Raw genomic sequence first — 19,734 nt, forward strand, 5'->3', positions numbered from 1 at the left:
GTGTTTTCTTCCATTTCAAAGCTTAGAAGAGGACTTTGTGGTCATTCGTTGCAAGCCATATTTCTAGAGTTGTTTGGAGGGTGTGAGCCATAGAAGAGGTCGACTTTGGGAGGTCAAAATATTGCCAAACCATTTCTAGGTTTTTCTGGATTTTTGACAAGGATCCCAGATATAAAGTTTTAGAATTTTTGAGCACCAAAAGTGGGGTTTTCAACCATATCTTTGCAGCAGACAATGTAGAATTGTTGGGGATTGCACAGTGCCTTTGGGGGTCGATTTTGGGAGGTCAAAATCAGGCCAAACCATTTCTGGGTTTTTGTGGGTTTTGACCAAGGAGTTTGTGGTTGAATTTTCAACACTTTTTGAGCATCTGAGGTAGGGTTTTTGTAGATCCTTTCCAACCAACAATTGTAGTTAGTAGGAGACAATGCAGATCATTAGAGCAGTTCTTTCCAAAATTGAGATTACGGTTTGACACTTGAGTTCTGTCAAGCTTGCCCTTGAGGTAAGCCCAGGTACATTTTCCACACTATTGTACTTGCTCCACTCTATTAATAAAATGGCTCAGCTGGTTCACATTTCTATTGTGTTTTGAGCATTTGTTGTTCATTTAATTTTTCTATGTATGAATCACATTTTCTTTCCTATATCACTATTTGTTCCAAATTTTCTACATTTGGGACATTACAGGGGATGTTGGGGAACGTGGAAGGTGAGTGACTGCACAGAAAGGGGTGACCGGATTGCCTAAGGGATTGTGTAACAGAGAAGGGAAGGTTTCCTGTTTTGGTTATTAGCATTGCTATATGGAATCATATGCACATTGGGTGTGCGCCATGGAACAATGAGTCAGTAATTGTTCGCTGTGAAGAATGTGGCGCAGTATTGTAGCACTGGACATTGGATGTAGACTTTGACTTTTGTAGTGGATTTTGGACTTCTTAGGAAGGAGGTGAATCCTGGTACTACTTTGAGGGTGGAGGTGTGAGCCTCTGGATTCCCTTGTTGTGGATGCAAGCATCATATCCTTTTATTTGTTGGTTGAGAAAATGTGCATATGTGTATATTATTGTAAATATTGTATCGAGCTGGTTTATAAATCTCCATAGATAGTATGGTTATTTGTTGGTTGAAGCAAATGTGCTTAATTATATGTGGTTGTTAATATAAATAATGTAATGAGATGTGTTATAAATCTCCAGTAAATGGCATGTTTTTCATGTTCTAGTAGATGGTCATTGTAAATAGTGCAACGAGATATGTTATAAAGCTCCATGGGTAGTATGTTTTGTTTTCAGTGGTCTTGCTAGTTATAGGTGTCATTAAACATCGAGGACGGTGTTTCCCCAAGGGGGAGGGTTTTGTAACATCCCTGGTTAAAAATCCATGTAAAATATGCAAGACCACGGTCATGTGACACGTATTCCAAGCTGAATGTTGGGCAAAAAATCCTAGTGGGTGTACATTCGGTTTATTATGGCTAAGGAAATTAGCAAAGGCTTTGGAAAGGCATGAAGCATTAATTGGCATATTATTTATGAAATAAAGAAAATTAGCAGAAAAGGAAGGTGAAAGTTCACATGTTGCATGTGAGGAGGAAAATGAAGGAAAGTAATGGGAAATGAAGAAAATAGAGGCCTCATTAATAAAAAGGCTTTTGAGGATTAGTGGTCAGACTTGGTCAGCGTAAGCTTGGGCAGTTCAGTTTTGGAGCTCTCTCTCTATTCTCTCTCTCTCATACTCTTGGATACTTAGAGTTTTCTTGGAGAATTCTTGGATGGTGTGCCATACTTTTTTTAGAGCAAGAAGGCAAAGGAAGAGCAAGAAAGTGCAAGAGGACATCAGGATCAACAACTATAGCGGGATTTTCTTGCAGGTACCGAGTTGAATGTATGTTTTTCTCACCAGTTTTGGCATGCATGACATATGCATGTGGTTTCTTGGTTATGATTTGTCATGGGCATGGAGGATTTATTGGATTGAGAGTGGATTTTCCTAGCCTTTCCATTTCCTAGATAGCCATGGAGATTGTTGGTTTATTTCCTTGTTTTGTTTTGGTTGGTTCTCATGTTTCCTTAGCTTGGGTTGAGTTATTAGTTCCTGGAAGCCCTGGTTGGACAAACACTCTAGAAGCCCTGTAACAAATTGGGTTGAGTTACTAGTCCTGGAAGCCTTGGTTGGACAAACGCTCTAGAAGCCCATGGTGGGTTCAGTTACTAGTCATGGAAGCCTTGGTTGGACAAACACTCTGGAAGCCCGACGACAACTGTGGGTTGACTTACTAGTCCTGGAAGCCTTGGTTGGAACAAATGCTCTAGAAGCCTTGGAAGGCTTGTATGGAGACCAATCTAATGAAGGTTTTGTGATGTTCAACCATGAGGTGGAATCATTGTTTGATGGGTTGAGGTGGTTTGGCCTCTAGAAGCCCTGGATGGTTTTGATTGGTGAGTTTTATGAGATCCCACATTCATGTTTGGAATATGGCATGGGGGTGAATGAATGAAGAGAGAATTGGTTTAGCCATTCTACGGTCGGGTAGAACATGCTAGTCCCATACCAGGTTGGATCTTGCATCCTTAATATGAGGTTATTTCTCATTTTTATCTCATAAGTATTACACTGGTTTATATGTGGATTCTATGGCTATTGTCTCCTTGGTATTTCTGTTATTATTATGTTGGTTATGAATATGTATTATGATTGTGGCTATGTATGGCTTCCATCATGTTTTTACTTGTATATGGATGAACAATGTAACTATGGCATAATGTATGAAATTGCAGCTAAAATGATAAGGAAACAATGCCTCATAGCGAATCTCAAATAAGTAAGACCCCTATGCTTATATATGTTGTTTACACCTGTAGATTACATATTTATGATATGTTTGACAAAATGCTTGTCATGGCTAGTAGGGGTCCATTTAAGGTCTTATTCAAGTAATTGCATTAGTACTATTATTTCCATGTTATCTTATTGTTATGAAGATATCATTCAATTTTGGGTAGTGACCTGGACTCTGGTCCTGAAAAAGTGGCTCAAATCTTGGGGATGCTGTCATAGCACTGTACAAAATAGTCTCTAGACGCTGGCTTGTAGGAATGTGAGAGCATTCAGAGGTCTATGGACGCTGGCATGCCCATAGCATGAGAGCGTTTAGAGGTCAAGTGGTCAAAAATCTTAGTGGGACCCAGGGGCTGGCTGGCAGAAAGGTTGGGTTGGTTCCTGAGGGTCCTAATGTTGATGTTGAATGTTTGTATGGTGTGTTTTCATCGGTTCCACTTCTTAACGTGACTTAGGAGGTCGAATCATATCATAGTGGCCTCTCGTCACATGTTTACCTTGGCTGGCCGGTTGCTTGGGTAGATGTAGGAGGAGGGTGTTGCATTAGAGCTCTGGGATTGGGCGGGACCCACACATGTTTAGAAAGGCTCATACATTATAATACATAAATGGGGATTCTTGTTGTGTTTGATAATATGAATACATATCATCCATACCACATATGGTGAGTGGGGTTGAGTCATTTGATTCTCACGTCACATGGTGAACAATCATCCGAGCAATCATGCAAGTGTACACTTGTACACATGCCCCATCGCTACTCGCCTTGGTTGGTGCGCTATTCTAGTTTGAAATTTGAATTACATTGAGTGGATGTGATGCCTTTTTCTATTTGTTTGCTTTCACTATAATTGAGAGTTGTGTTCTCACCTTTATTTAGAAAACGAGCAAATAATAACTTCTTTGTGGCTATACCCCAGCGCACTCACTGCCATGGAACTCGCTCACAGAGTGTGAAGTTCTGAAAATGGAGTTAGTGGAAATCATAAGTGTAATGACAAATGTCACGAGAATAGAGCTAGAGCTATTATATAGGTTTCACGAGCTAGTAAAAATGGTAGACGAAATTGCCAGGTTAACGAATTCAAAAGAAAGGCCTATCAACCTAAATATAAACATGATCTCATCATTCAAATGATGAAGCTTAAAATACAGAAAAATAAAAATCATTAATACTTTGGCTAAAATATTTATGATAATCGTTGTCATGCTCTTCACACCTTCTCGCAGTTACTGTTTCTTCTCTTTTGAATTAGATGTAGTGCACACTGAAACCTTTTGAATTTTGACTTGTACTCAATATAATATATTTCCACATATATGCTAAAATGATGATGTCATTGCTCAGAAATGGAACCGATGTAATGCTTTGGTATTTTTGGCTAATTATTGTAAATAAACCAACAAATATTAACCAAGTCCATTCAATAATAAAAACTAGTAAGAGAAAAATATGAAGAAAATCACCAAAGGAGAAATCATTGTAATAAAATAAATAAATTTTTAAAAAACTAATTATTATAACAAACTATTTATTCAACTTTAAATTTATACTCATCTAAATTCAACAAGAAATAAATACTTTATGGCAGAATTTCTATGTCGAATATTCAAATTGATATGAAGTATCTTGTGTCATCTTAGTCATGTGGCTAAAAATTCAAATGTACTAAAATATGTCTAGTTAAAAAAAAAAAAAAATAGTTACACAAATGCTTAAGTGTGAGTGCAAAAAATTCCTGAAATTTATTTTATATTTTTAAATAATGATTAAAATTGTGAAGAAAAAAGAGAAAATCTTATTTATTGTAGTGTTGAATTAGATTTTATTTTTTATATTGCATCATGAGTTAAAATTGAATTGTGAAAATATATAATATAGGTAAGGTTTATTGAGGAAAATGATTGAACCAAGTCCATTTAATAACAAAAATGAGCAAGGGAAAAAATTAAGGAAAATCAACAAGGATAAATCAGTATAATATGCAAGTTGTTGCTTTTGTTTTTCAAATTGGTCATGGTTATTAAAAGCTTGAAACATAATGGCAACAAATTATTATTTTTTGAAAAGAAAATGTTAATTATGGAAAAATCTGTAAATTTGGATTTGTTTTTTGAAAATTAATTTATGAGGACACTTGTCAATTGGAGATTTTTTTTTAAAAACAATTTTTAATTATGAAATTTTTATTTTAAACCACATAAAATTAGAAATCCACCAATCAAAAATTAGAAATTCAAATTTTAAATTTTCAAAAAATAATTTTCAATTTCTAAAAAAATAAGTTGAATATTTATTTTTACAAAAACTTTAATAAACTTTGGAAATAGTTTCTAAAGAATTGCAAATTAATTAAGAGTCAAAGCATTTTGACCCAAACTGATTACAATATACCTATTTTTAAAAATATATTTTAAATATATTCGATAAAAAATTATTTCAAAATTATATTTCCATAAGAATTTTTATAATACAATGTTGTTCATGATGATGATTAATGTCCATTAAGACTAATATGGTTTATCGGACCTTAAGAAAGTAAGTGATTAACTAAGACTCTTTCATTTTTTATTTCTATGATAAAAAAAAAGGAAGAGAAGCATCCTAAGATCGTTATAGTTTTGTTGACTTAATAGGTCAAGAATATTGGTAGTATGGAAAATGTTTTGAAAAGAATGGATGAGTCATAGTCAGGCAATCGAAGAGAAAGTGTTTTTAACCTTCAACTCTCTTAGCATCGCAAAGGGGGGAGATTCTATTGTCATGAGGTGTTTTAGGAATAGACCAACACTCTATTTGACTTCAAAGCTCATGAGAATTAGTTCTTATCTTTACAATGGTCATTTTATTCTTAGCATTGATCAATAGAAAAAGATAATTATAGTTAGCAAGAGTGGGGTTAATCAACTCCTTATAATACCTTAGCTTCGATTTTCCCTCTAGCTCTTTATCATCCCACAACTTATCCTTAAATTTGGAAAAAATAGTGTTTTTAATATTATCCTTATTTTCCAAGATGATCTCCTCCTTTATCCCCCAATGGTTGAGCCAGAATTGAGCATCCTTATGCCAATCTCGCTTGAGTCCGATGGGGGGGTTTTGGCAAGAGTTATAAGAAATTTTGGGGAACTTCTTGGCTTCCATGTTGTAAAACTTCTCATACATCAAATACCTAAATATAGTCATGCTTTCAATAGGGGAAATGCTAGCTTCTATCAAGAGAATAGGGTAGGGAGTATTTCATTTAATCTTGAGGTTGTAAGTTATAAATTGTTTTTGGATCAGCTCATTCTTCCTCCACGATTCTCTAGATATGCTACAACCCCAAACCTCATATTCATATAAAATAGCGAGGGTGACGAAAGTCTTAAAGATGAACATTTTTTATTCCATACCCAAATATCAGTCGACTTACAATTGTTCTCATGATCATAGTAAGATTTCTAGCCTCCTAAAATTCTTTTCTCAATGCTACAGTGCTGATTGAGCTTGTTGTCCCTTAAGAAACCAATTTCTTGGTTGTGTAGAAATTGTGCTTAAGACATTAATGTTTATTATTCTTGTCACTTATTTGTATGATGTATCCTCAAGTGAAGGACCTGAAGGGCCTGACTTTTAACCCTTAATTCTTAGCTGATATGAAAGTCTCAGAATGCCATATGATTGCTGGATATAATGCTAAGTGAAGAATTCTTTGAGAAGTTAGAGACAATATGCTGTTTTCCACAAAAACTATTATCTGTAATGCTTTGAGAAGTTAGAGACAATATGTTGTTTTTTCATAGAAACTATTATCTGTAACTTAGAAGAAATGTAGAAGTAATAACTTTAAGTACAGGAGCACTCTTTTAAGGAATTTTAACTTCATTCACATAAGTAAACACAGACCTACAGCTTCATTACCATACTTAAAGAAAGGAAGACACGTGATGGCACATAACATAGAATTTACGAAATCATACCCAACAATGTGTGGAAAAGTCTTGATTCTTTCATTAATCATCAATTTTATCAAGAATACAATAGCATAGCCTCTAGGCACTTCAAAATTCGGACCCTTTTTCTATAATTTTGCCTGTTCTTATACATCATGGGACAGTTGGTAACCACCAAAACTGTCAAACTTCTTAACTATCTCCTAACTGTCTAAAATAATAGTCTTTACAGAACATTACATTGGAGGGTAAAAGAGACCTCATTCTTCTCAAGAAAACAAAATAACAGGAAGTAACAGAAATTAGAATATGAGTGGTGATGGTTTCTCACTTTTCGAATCTATGACTTGAGTATGTGGTCTTGTATTCTACAAACTGTAATCCTGTAGATGTCCTGATGACAGCTAAACTGCTTTAATGTAGCAAAGCTGCACCTTTACAAAATTTTGTACGTAGACCTATGGGTTATGGGCCCACATATATATCAAAAGTGTTTTGATTGGCAGAAACACAAAGAAATCCTTATGGCCCACGTATATATCGGAAGCATTCTAATTGGTGGAATCACAAAGAAACCCGACCAATCACCGTTGATCCATTCTTAAACGCTTATGGCAGGAACCCCAAAAAAAAAAAATCCGATTCAAAACATATCGGGTCTGCCTTTTCCACAAACCTTTACCTTCCCCACGGAAATGAAAGGAAACAAAGTTGCAGTTCATATACTTCTCGGGTCCGAAATTTATAATAAAACCCATGCACTTTTTGACGCAATATCCGTTGGATCTTGTCCCTTCTTGATGAGCGGCTGTGATCCATTTGGACTTCAACAGATTAAATCACATTCCATAAACCATCTTGCCCATTTTTTGGATTAAACTTCGTCCTTGTTAACCACACGATTACGTCAGATTTGAATCCTTCAAGCAGACGGCCCTGATTAACTGAGGTTTTAACTCAGTTTTATAATTTCTTGCATTCGATTTTGGAGTTATCCCCTGCGCTTGTTAGCACGTGAATACCATTAGATCTGTTGCCTGTCGATCGAATGGCTCAGATCTCCTCTTGGGTTTCTCACGTTCAAAAGCCATCAATAATATAAAATAAATCACTTCTTTTGGATTTCCACATTTTCTTTTAATTCCACTAGAACATAATATTTGATTTTTTTTATTTTTGCGATAAAACTGAAAATAAAATTAAAATGACAATGGATGCTACAACATCTGGCTCCACCTAGGGATAGTGCTTTTGCCACAGAAGCGCTAAGAATCACAGATTAGTGCCTTTACCTCAGGCATGGAGTCACATATTGCTTAGCCAATTTAAATTTTATGGAATTTGTACAATGAATTCACTCCAGTATCTACAATGATAGGATGCTTGTGCTTCAGAAATGAAAATAACGTTTGAGGTACTACCCATTGACAGGCAGCTATAAAGTTTCACCATTAAGATTCTTCAGGAAGAATGTATTATTTGCCCTTGCTTCTATAATTCTAAATGGGCCATACCAGAGAGGATCAAACTTCCCATTTTTGCCCTTATCTTCTCTTCTAGTATCCCACCTTAATACCAGGTCTATAACTTTAAAGTCAATTTCCTTGGCCTTTCTATCAAAAATACCCTTCATCTTTGATTGATACATAATCAAATTATCTCTTACCTTATCCCTACTTTCACTCAACTCCACTAAATTATGCATTCTTCTTATCAGAGCATTGGGCTCTTATTTTGCTTCCTGAATCATTGCAATCACAGGCTTCACAAACTGACTAGGAAACAGAACTTGAGTTCCATACACTAACTCAAAAGGTGATTTTCCTGTAGACCTTCTTGTAGTCACTTGAACAACCCATAGAGAAAACGTTAACTTTGAATCCCAGTCTTTCTGATGCTTTGCAATAGTTTTCTTAAGAATTCTCATCAATGTTTTGTTAGTGGATTTGGCCAATCCATTTCCCTGTGGATGATAAGTTGTTGAATGAGATAAAATAACATTATACTTCTGACAAAAAGTAAAAAACTTACTTGAATTGAACACTTGAGCATTGTCTGTTATGATTTTGACAGGGCATCTAAATCTGCTGAAAATATTTTCCTATGAAAACTTCATCACCACCTAGTCATTTACCCTTTTAGTGGGTATAGCTTCTACCCACTTGGTGAAATAATCAATAACTATAAGAACCCACTTGTGCTGTCCACTTGAAGGTGGGTTAATTTCTCCAACAAAGTCTAGTCCCCGTTGCCTGAATGGTCCTTCTATGAAGACTGGGATCAAAGGCAAGGGAGCTAACCTTTTCTTCTTAGCAAAAATCTGACACTTCTGACACCTTATGAAAAAATTTTATATATCACCAAATAGGGTGGGCCAATAAAACCCTGCCTGGAGGATTTTATGTGCAGTATCTTTCCAACTATAATGTCCACTACATAACTTCTCATGATAATCTTTAATGGTCTCTGTAGACTCATCCTATGTTAAACATAATAATAAAATTCCCACAGGATCCTTCCAATACAATCTGCCCTCTACAATCACATATGGTTGTGCTTTGATTTTTAATGCTCTATATCTTGTTCTATCCAAAGATTGAGGACAAGAGAGAAAACATAAATAATGAACTATGTGCTTGTACCATTCTGAATATAAAAAATTATATCAGATCTTCATATCTAGGCTTGATTTTTCTTCACCTTCTTTAATTATTTCCTCACTCATAGGTATTAGCAAGTTGATTCCCAGTGCTTGTAAATTTGACTCTCTGATCTGAAAATCGGGCTCTTAAGCTTCATGTTTAGCTTACAAGAACCTCTCACACTTTCAAAGCTTTAAATCTTCTCAAGTCTTATTGATTAACCAATTTGGAATTAATAAGTGCTTGATAATATGGGTGTATGCTTGTACTTGTTTTCAACTAATTACTTGCTTTAAAATCTGTTGTTTTAGCTGATATGTAAATGTGCTTGAACATAATATATAAATGCATATAACAGTAAACAATGTAGCAATAATCAATCACACGGAAACAACGATTTAATTAGGATTTCACCCACAACTCTTGGGCTACATCTCCGTGAGCTCTAGTCAACTCAACTAGGATCTTTGGGATTATGGTATAAGTCCTTTTTACAAGCTCTTGGCTCAACTCCTAGGTTTTACATAGAAACAGTGGATTCAGACACCATTTTATCCCCTGACTCTTGAAGCTCTCGGCTTTCTGGCCCTCGGCTCTGGCTCTGGCTCTTCGGCTCTGGCTATGGCTCTTCAGCTCTCGCTACTTGGCCCTCTGCAACCTTCAGCTCTCTGGCTTTTCACTTGAACTTCAAGTGACCCCAAAGGCTCCCTCAGCTACCTGTGCAGTAGCTCTTCAGCTCTCTCTGCTCTCTCTTTCGGCTCTGCTACTACTTTCAGCATTCATCTTTTTTCACTTCTTTGAGCTCTCTACCTCCTTTGAGGTGAGATTCCGGCTTTTTGGCTACCCCAGCCATTTCTCTGTGTGCAATCATCCTTCTGTTGCTCTTTGGCTTCCCTGCACGTTTTGTTCGACTGCCATCTAGCTCTCGGCCTCTGCCCACTCAAATGCCTTCTTCTAGCATTTCATAACGCACTCAGGGGAGGTGACCACCTATTCTGCAATGGATGAGTGCATTGGTGCTTGAAATTCCTCATAAATAATCATTCCCTGTTTACACAGAGAACGTTGTAAAACACGGGAAAAACCTGCAAAATATTTGTTTATCGGACTTCAAAAATCCTTAAATCCCGCCTTATATTTCTATCGGGTCCGCCCACAATTCGTTGTCGCAAGTTGCCATGCCCCTCTCTATGGCTTCCCTTTGTATTACATTAAAATAGTGCAAATATCGCAGAAATGGCTTATGGCGGATTTGAAATATTATTCGTTTTCATTCCAAAAAACTTTCGGGTCTGGATTTCATCGCATCGTGCATATACATGTGGTCCACTCTGTCGCATGACCCTGACGCGATATTGTGATATTGCAATCGCGCATCGCATTGGCCTGGGGTTCCCATATGGCATGACTAGTGCCGACGCCGATTGCGATCCGCCAATATCAGAAATAGGCACATCACGCGTCGTGGGGTCCCACTTTTGCTTGTGGCATCGTCGATTGTGATCCGTCATTTTCAGCAATCGCACCATCGCATCAGCTCGGTCCTATCACGCGCCTGCCTCTGATATCCTCCGACAGCCACTGCCGATTGCGATTGCCGATCGGATCTGGACCGTTGATCGGCTAGATCTGACGACTCTTGTTTATTGTTAACTTAAGCCTCCGATAGGCCTTATTTCTTCATATTTTCACTGTTTTCTCATGTTTTTGCCTCTTTCCCAAAGAACAAAAGGGGAACTTCTTTTTATGATAACTTCTTCATCTGAAGTCTGTTTTCACCCATTCAAGTTGCGTTGGATTTAGAATGAGGAGATCTCTACAATGAGAATATTTCTGAGAGCAGCCTGCGATTTTCATTTTCCTTTTATTTACAAAGGATTTATGCCATTTGGCACCTTTTACCTCTTATATGAAGTCTTTTAGACTTAGAGGTTTATTCAAGATCCATTTTTGGATCAAGCCTTCCCACTAAAAGAACTTTTGGTCTCCAAAAGACTGATATATTGATCTGAATAGTAAATGAGAGTGACTCACCCTCTTATTTCAGCCTGTCTACACTTGCCTTTGCATAGTGCCTCTGCACCAATAGTTTTTGACCACTTCCCTTCTTGGATGGGCTAGTCTTCTTGGGAAGAACTGTCTTCCTCCTTGCCTTCTTGCAGAACTTCTACTGAAATGGTCATAGAAGGTAGTTTGAGCTCCTCTGCCTTGATCATTGATCCAAGGTGGCTCAACAAACGTGAGGTACATCTTCTCCACAAGAATTTCATTTGTACCTATTTGAAAGGCTGCCAACAACAATTGTTAACAACAACATGCATACAGACAACAACTGGATGGACTAACTCCTGCTTCAACAAAAGAAATAGATTTCACATCTTGTGAATGCCTCCATGTCTTGTATCTGCATACAAATGATGGACTAGACAACAAGCCCACAAAACATGTCTTTAAATAAATGACCCTTCAAGTCAAGCATGTAGAAAAATACCATTAGGACTCTTTTTCAAAAGATGAAACACTTCATCATTATCTCCATTTGGAGACCAAGTTAACTTCTCCCACGTCAACATGGCATCACATGCATGTCAAAGCAATCAACCTTGCAAGTTAATTACACATACATGTTCAAAAACAAGGAAATCATCAACATCCCTGTGTTCGTGCATCTCACGCTTATGCATGCATCTCATTCTTCAACTTTCACTTAAGCACATTATACTTTCGAAGCTGAAACGAAATATAATGTAGATGCATCAATAGACATGCAATCTTAATTGGATAAGAACTCTACCCGTTTCTTACCAATCCCTTTCAAAGGTATTGCCTTTATCTGCACATCAACATCATCATGTGAATAATTCTGAGACACATTATTCATGGAATCTTCACTTCCATTTCTGCCATCTTCTCTTTCCACTTTCTTCAGCTTTGGTGGAAGCATTGTTGGATTCAGTGTCCAACATTTTGTAGCAAGATGTCCTTGCTTATGGCAGTAAGTGCATTGCATGTGCATCCTCTTGACAGCATGATTTGCCTTGTCCAATGGACCTTTGGCTTCTTGCTTCTTTTCCTTTTTCTACTTCCTGTATGTGGCCATTTTCTTCCAACATCTAGAAACATCATGGTTATACAAACCAAAAAAGGAACATGCAATTCTTTTCCCATACATATGTGGAAATTTATCATGCTTTGCACAACCAAAAGGAAAATGTTCAGAACCAGATTTATACCTTTCTCTTTCACCTTTATTTCCTTCATGCGGAGGTGAAGCAAATGAAAAAGTGGCTTCCTTTGGAACACCATCAATCTCTTCAAGGTTTTTGGAGTCTCCCCAACTCTCTGGTTCAAGTGTGTGCTTCTAAACACCTGCATCCTGCAAATGATGTTTCAAGCTATTGCATTCTTCCTGAATACAATCTTCACACTCTGTTATGCAACCCCTTCTTGGAGTTGTTTCAATGGCCTTCATGGCAGCTTTGGAACTTTCTCCATGAGCTTGTCCATAGCCAATACCCAAATACTTAGGCCTTTCCTCTATCATTATTGGCTCAACAATACCTTGTGCATGTCTACCCAAGCCTTTTCCTTCATAGCCCATCTTGAAAATAACCTTGGAACCTATGCCTCTAGTATGTTTTTCAAAAGAACCAATATAAGCATCCTTAGAGGAATTTGAAGACAAACTGGAATGGTTTACCTCTTCTTCAAGCTAATACTTGACTAAGGCTTCTTGGGAAACAAAGAGTTGTGTCTCCAACTCATGCATCCTTTTCAGGTTCATATTTGTAATATGAAGTTGCCTCTCCATTTCCTGCAATTTGTCAGCAAGCAACTGCTTCTCTTCCTTCATGGAATTCAACTGCTCTCTAAGTCTGTTGCTCTTCCTTCCACCCTCATACATTTCTCTCACCATATCCATCATGGTGTACAATTCTTGCTTCATGTATTCATCAAAGAATCTTGTGAAGAGAGCAGAATTTGAGGACCCACTTGTAGAAGTTGTCATTATGCCAATGAACAAAAAAACTTCAACAAGATAAATAAAGAGCTTGTTTAAGCAACCTCTTGCAATAAACCTCTTGTGCTTTAGATTGCCTTGAGGTACTTTGGGATAGAAGAATGCCTTCAGCCCTTCTTCCTTCTTTTCCTTCCTAGACTAAGCTATCAATAGCTTTCCCTTCACCTCTGCAAACTCGGAAAATAGTCAGTTTGCAAACAAGCACACATCAATCAGACAATCAATCCTTGACTGCCCAAACACCTTTCAGATAAGAAATCTTTGCTCTGTCAATCAAGCATTCTTATATAACCTTCCTTGAAGGTGGGATTAATCAATCTTTGGCTCTGATACCACCTGATCTGAAAATGGGTCTCTTAGGCTTCTTGTCTAACTTACAAGAACCTCTCCCACTTCCAAAGCTTTAAATCTTCCCATGTCTTATTAATTAACCAATGCGGAATTAATAAGTGCTTGATAATATGGGTGTATGCTTGTACTTTCTTTTTGGTAGGTAAGCACCCATAGGGGATTTGAACCGATGACCTATCGCAAGGAGTGCCTTAACAGTGCACCCATTCACCATCAATCCAAAGCCTCGTGGGAAGGTGTATGCCTGTTCTTATTTTCAGCTGATTACTTGCTTTAAAATCTATTGTTTTAGCTGATATGTAAATGTGCTTGAACATAATATATAAATGCATATAATAGTAAACAATGCAGCAATAATCAATCACACAGAAACAACGATTTAATTAGGAGTTCACCCACATCTCTTGGGCTACATCTCTGTGAGCTCTAGTTAACTCAACTAGGCTCTCTGGGATTATGGTATAAGTCCTTTTTACAAGCTCTTGGCTCAACTCCTACTATTTTACACAGAAACATTGGGTTCAGACACCATTTTATCCCCTGGCTCTTGAAGCTCTCAGCTTTCTAGCCCTCGGCTCTGGCTCTGGCTTTGGCTCTTGGCTCTAGCTCTAACTCTCTAGCTCTTGATTTGGCTTTGGCTCTTCAACTCTGGCTTCTTGGCCCTCTGCAATTTTCAGCTCTCGGGCTTTTCACTTGAACTTCAAGTGACCCCAAAGGCTCCCTCAGTTGCCTGCGCAGTAGCTCTTCGGCTCTCTCTACTCTCTCTTTCTCTCTCACCTCTACTACTACTTTCAGCATTCAGCTTTTTTCACTTCATTGAGCTCTCTACCTCCTCTGAGGTGAGCTTTCGGCTTTTTGGCTACCCCAGTTGTTTCTATGTGTGCAATCATCCTTCTGTGGCTCTTTGGCTTCCCTGTGCATTCTGTTCGACTGCCATTTGGCTCTCGGCCTCTGCCCGCTCAAATCCTTCTTCTAGTGTTGCATAAGGCATTCGGGGGAGGTGGCCACCTATTTTGCAATGGATGAGTGCATCGGCGCTTGAAATTCCTCAGAAATAGTTGTTCCCTGTTTACACAGAGAACACTGTAAAGCACGGAAAAAACGCGCCAAATCTCTATTTATTGGACTTCAAAAGTCCTTAAATCCTGTCTTATATTTCTATCGGGTCTGCCCACAAGCCGTTGTCACAAGTCGCCATGCCCCTCTCTATGGCTTCCCTTTGTATTACATTAAAAGAGTGCAAATATCACAGAAATGGCTTTTGGCGGATTTGAAATATTATTCGTTTTCATTCCAAAACCCTTTCGGGTCCGGATTTCATTGCATCGCAAATATACATGTGGCCCGCTCTGTCGCATGACCCTGATGCGATATTTTGATATTGCAATTGCACATCGCAGTGGCCCAGGGTTCCCATATGGCATGACTAGTGCCGACGTCAATTGCGATCCGCTGATATCGGCGATCATCACATCGCGCGTCGTGGGGTCCCGATTTTGTCCCATGGCATCGCCGATTGCGATCCGCCATTTTCGGCAATCGCACCATCGCATCAGCCCGGTCCTATCGCGCGCTTACCTCCGATACCCTCCGACAACCAACCTGATCTACAAATGGGGCTCTTAGACTTCTTGCCTAACTTACAAGAACCTCTCCCACTTCCAAATCTTTAAATCTTCCCAAGTCTTATTGATTAACCAATGTGGAATTAATAAGTGCTTGATAATATGGGTGTATGCTTGTACTTGTTTTCAACTGATTACTTGCTTTAAAATCTGTTGTTTTAGTTGATATGTAAATGTGCTTGAACATAATATATAAATGCATATAATAGTAAACAATGCAGCAATAATCAATCACACAGAAACCGCGATTTAATTAGGAGTTCACCCACAACTCTTGGGCTACATCTTCGTGAACTCTAGTCAACTCAACTAGGCTCTTTGGGATTATGGTATAAGTCCTTTTTACAAGCTCTTGGCTCAACTCCTACTGTTTTACATAGAAACAGTGGGTTCAGACACCATTTTATCCCCTGGCTCTTGAAGCTCTCGACTTTCTGGCCCTCGGCTCTCACTCTGGCTCTTCATCTCTAGCTTCTTATCCCTCTACAACCTTCAGCTCTATGACTTTTCACTTGAACTTCAAGTGACCCCAAAGGCTCCCTCAACTGCCTGCGCAGTAGCTCTTCGGCTCTCTCTACTCTCACTCGGCTCTGCTACTACTTCCAGCATTCATCTTTTTTCACTTCATTGAGCTCTTTACCTCCTTTGAGGTGAGCTTCCGGCTTTTTGGCTACCCCAGTCGTTTCTCTGTGTGCAATCATCCTTCTGTGGCTCTTTGGCTTCCCTACGTGTTCTGTTCAACTACCATCTGGCTCTCAGCCTCTGCCTGCTCAAATCCTTCTTCTAGCATTGCATAACACACTTAGGGGAGGCGGCCACCTATTCTGCAATGGATGAGTGCATCGACGCTTGAAATTCCTCATAAACAGTCGTTCCCTGTTTACGCAGAGAACACTGTAAAACACAGGAAAAACTGCCAAATCTCTGTTTATCGAACTCAAAAATCCTTAAATCTTGCCTTATATTTCTATCGGGTTCGCCCACAAGTCGTTGTCGCAAGTTGCCATGCCCCTCTTTGTGGCTTCCATTTGTATTACATTAAAATAGTGCAAATATCACAGAAATGGCTTATGGCGGATTTGAAATATTATTCGTTTTCATTCCAAAACCCTTTTGGGTTTGAATTTCATTGCATCGCACATATACATGTGGCCCACTCCGCCGCATGACCCCAACGCGATATTGCGATATTGCAATCGCGCATCACATTAGCTCGGGGTTCCCATATGGCATGACTAGTGTCGACGTCGATTGCGATCCACCGATATCGACGATAGGCACATCGCATGTTGTGGGATTCTTCTTTTGCTCTGTGGCATCGCCGATTGCGATTCACCATTTTCGGTGATCTCACCATCGCATCGGCCCAGTCCTATCACGCGCCTGCCTCTGATACCCTCCAACAGCCACTGCCGATTGCGATTGCCGATTGGATTTGGACTATTTATCGGCCAGATCCAATGGCTCCTATTTATCGTTGACTTAAGCCTACGATAGGCCTTATTTCTTCAGATTTTCGCCGTTTTCTCATGTTTTTTCCTCTTCCCCAAAGAACAAAAGGGGAACTTCTTTTCATGATAACTTCTTCATCTAAAGTTCGTTTTCGCCCATTCAAGTTGTGTTAGATTCAGAATGAGGAGATCTCTGCAATGAGACTATTTCTGAGAGCAGCCTAAGATTTTCATTTTCCTCTGATTTACAAAGGATTTGTGCTATTTGGCACCTTTTACCTCTTATATGAAGTCTTTTAGACTTAGAGGTTTATTCAGGATCCATTTTTGGATCACTATGTCAACATCTTTGCCAATCCATACCCTTTCACCAGCTTTGTGGGCTTTATGTCTAGGTCATACTCTTGAATCTTAGCTATCCATTTTCCTCTTTTGCCTTCCACATCACTCTGGACTAAGACATCCTTTACTGCAGCATTTGGAACATAAGAAATGATCTGTGACTGCAACACATAAGTCCTGAAGGCCTTTAGGGATTTTACCAAAGAATATACCTGTTTTTCAAGAATATTGTACTTTAGTTCAACATCTTTGTTAATCTTGCTAGAGAAAGCAACTCGCTGCTCCTTTTCTTCATCATTTTTCTGTAACAAAACAACAACTATTGAATTAAGTGATGCAAATGAAAAAATTTGAAAAGGCTTTTGATAATCGGGGCTAATTAAAACTAGAGCTGCTTGTAATGCTTCTTTAATCTTGGAGAATGACTCTCTGTCTTCCTTGGTCCAATGTACTTCATTTTCTTTGTTCAACATATTGGTAATCTCTTTTACAATTTCAGCATAATTGGACACAATCCTCCTTAAAAAAAAATATTTTTCCCATAAATTTTTGAATGTCTTTCTTACTCCTGGGCAGGGGTATTTTCTGCACAGCTTACACCCTTGCTGGATCTATCTTAACTCCATCTCTAGAAACAATGTGCCCCAGCAGTTTTCCTTCTTCTAGAGAAAAATAGACTTCTTAGGATTCAAAGAAAGCCCAAATTTTCTACACTTCTCAAAAGTATTTTTAAGATGGTCCAGATGCTCCTCATCAGACTTAGAGAAAACAGTGATGTCATCCAAGTATATCACTACAAACTTCTCACCTACAAATGCAATGTCCATTGCCCTCTAAAATGTTGCACCTGCATTCATCAACCCAAAAGGCATTCGAACATACATAAAGGTTCTCCAAGGAGTTGTGAATGCAGTCTTTTTCTATTCTTCTTTATCATCAACCACCTGGTTATACCCAGAGAACCCATCCAACATGGACATTCTGAATGACCCAGTTACCTTTTGCAGCACATGATCCATTTTAGGTAACAGATAGTTATCTTTTAAGGAAGCACTATTTAGATTTCTTAAATCCACACATAATCTTATTTCTCCATTTTTCTTCCTTACAGGTACTAGATTGGCCACCCAGTCAGAGTACTAGAGTGGAAGTATTATCTTGGCATCAAGCAGCTTTTTGACTTCTTTCTCAGTCAATGGTAAAAGCAAAGGGTTTATCTGCCTGAGTTTCTGCTTAAATGGTTTAATCCCTTCTTTCAAGGTAATCTTGTGTTGAATAATAGTTACATCATATGTTTTGAGATCCTCATAGGACCAAGCAAAAACATCAATATAGTCCCTAAAAAGCTCAATATATCTCTCCTTATAATTAAGTGTAACTCCATTAAATAATTTGACTAGCTTGGGCTCCTTCTGGGTTCCAATATTGTGATCTTGAATATGCTCATCCTGTGGAATTTTCTCTGAACTAATAGCTACAGCAACAGAGTTAAAAATTCTTTCAAGAGGGACAAGCCCCCTTGGAAGAATATTATCTTTCAATTGAATAATTTTTTGTTTAACTATGGAATTTTTCAAACCACTTACTTCTGCACCTTTTGTTGTTGCATCTTCATCCTGATCAATCTCGGTGCCGTGAAAATCTTCAATCATAGTCAATAATTCCTTAATTCGTTGATCATCCTCAAAAATCTACCAGTGTTTTATATTATCCGGAATAGAAGTCCTATGCCTCATTTCAACCTCATATCTTAGCTTTGGATTTATAGGAGGCCTAAAAGTACTGGCAACCATAGCCAAAGAATTTGTTAATCTATTTCCATCTCTTGGAATGAACTGTATGTTAAAAGCCTCAATGAAGTTCTCAACTAAATCCCACACTTCATTTCTATATGCCCTAAGCCTAGGGTGTTTTGTTTGACAATGGTTCTTTATTTTCTTTATAATCAGCTCTGAATCTCCAAAAACAGAAATAACTTGGACTCCCATTTGTTTTGTTGTTTGCGGAGCAATGATCAAGGATTCATATTCTGCCACATTATTAGTCACTTCAAAATCCAATTTAAAATAAAAAGGGATCATATTACCTCCGGTGTAATTAAAAGGAAACCAACACCTGTTCCTTCTTTAGAATAAGCTCCATCAAAGAAGCACTTCCACACCCCTTCTGTTTGTAGCTCTGTATTTACACTGGTTGAAGTAAGCTACCTCTCGTTATCTTCAACCAACTGTGCATTGTCATGCAACATGAAGCGAGAAAAGTCATCTTTCTCTTGGCTATATATAGGTGAATTATTTGCTTCGTTCTTTGTGATTGTTTTTACAAATCTTGTTTCTTTGTATAGTCTTCTTTCTTCTCCACCAAAAATTGGTATGATAGCATAAGTAAAATCCAGTTTCAAAACACCACCCAATTTAGCCCCCCATGACCTAGATAGAAACATTCCAAACCTAGCAGGGATATCTGCTACCACTACATCCATTACCAAGCTTCTAGCTAGGATCTGGGCTAGTGACACCACC

At 38.2% G+C, this 19,734-nt stretch overlaps 1 protein-coding gene across 1 annotated transcript in view; it reads right to left on the minus strand.

The window, feature by feature from the left end:
- The window catches only part of LOC149140352 (uncharacterized), a 56,038-nt gene that overhangs the window by 14,480 nt on the left and 21,824 nt on the right, over positions 1–19,734 (minus strand). The window contains exons 4-5 of the mRNA XM_089450960.1: positions 18,799–18,903; positions 17,425–17,514 (exon numbers count right to left, since the gene is read on the minus strand). Coding sequence (XP_089307086.1) covers positions 17,425–17,514; positions 18,799–18,903 — 195 coding nt within the window. The remainder of the gene's footprint in view (positions 1–17,424; positions 17,515–18,798; positions 18,904–19,734) is intronic.

The sequence above is a fragment of the Pinus tabuliformis genome, chromosome X (assembly GCF_031772625.1).
Source record: "Pinus tabuliformis cultivar Carrire ecotype Pingquan chromosome X, CPIR1, whole genome shotgun sequence".
NCBI classification, from domain to species: Eukaryota; Viridiplantae; Streptophyta; class Pinopsida; order Pinales; family Pinaceae; genus Pinus; species Pinus tabuliformis.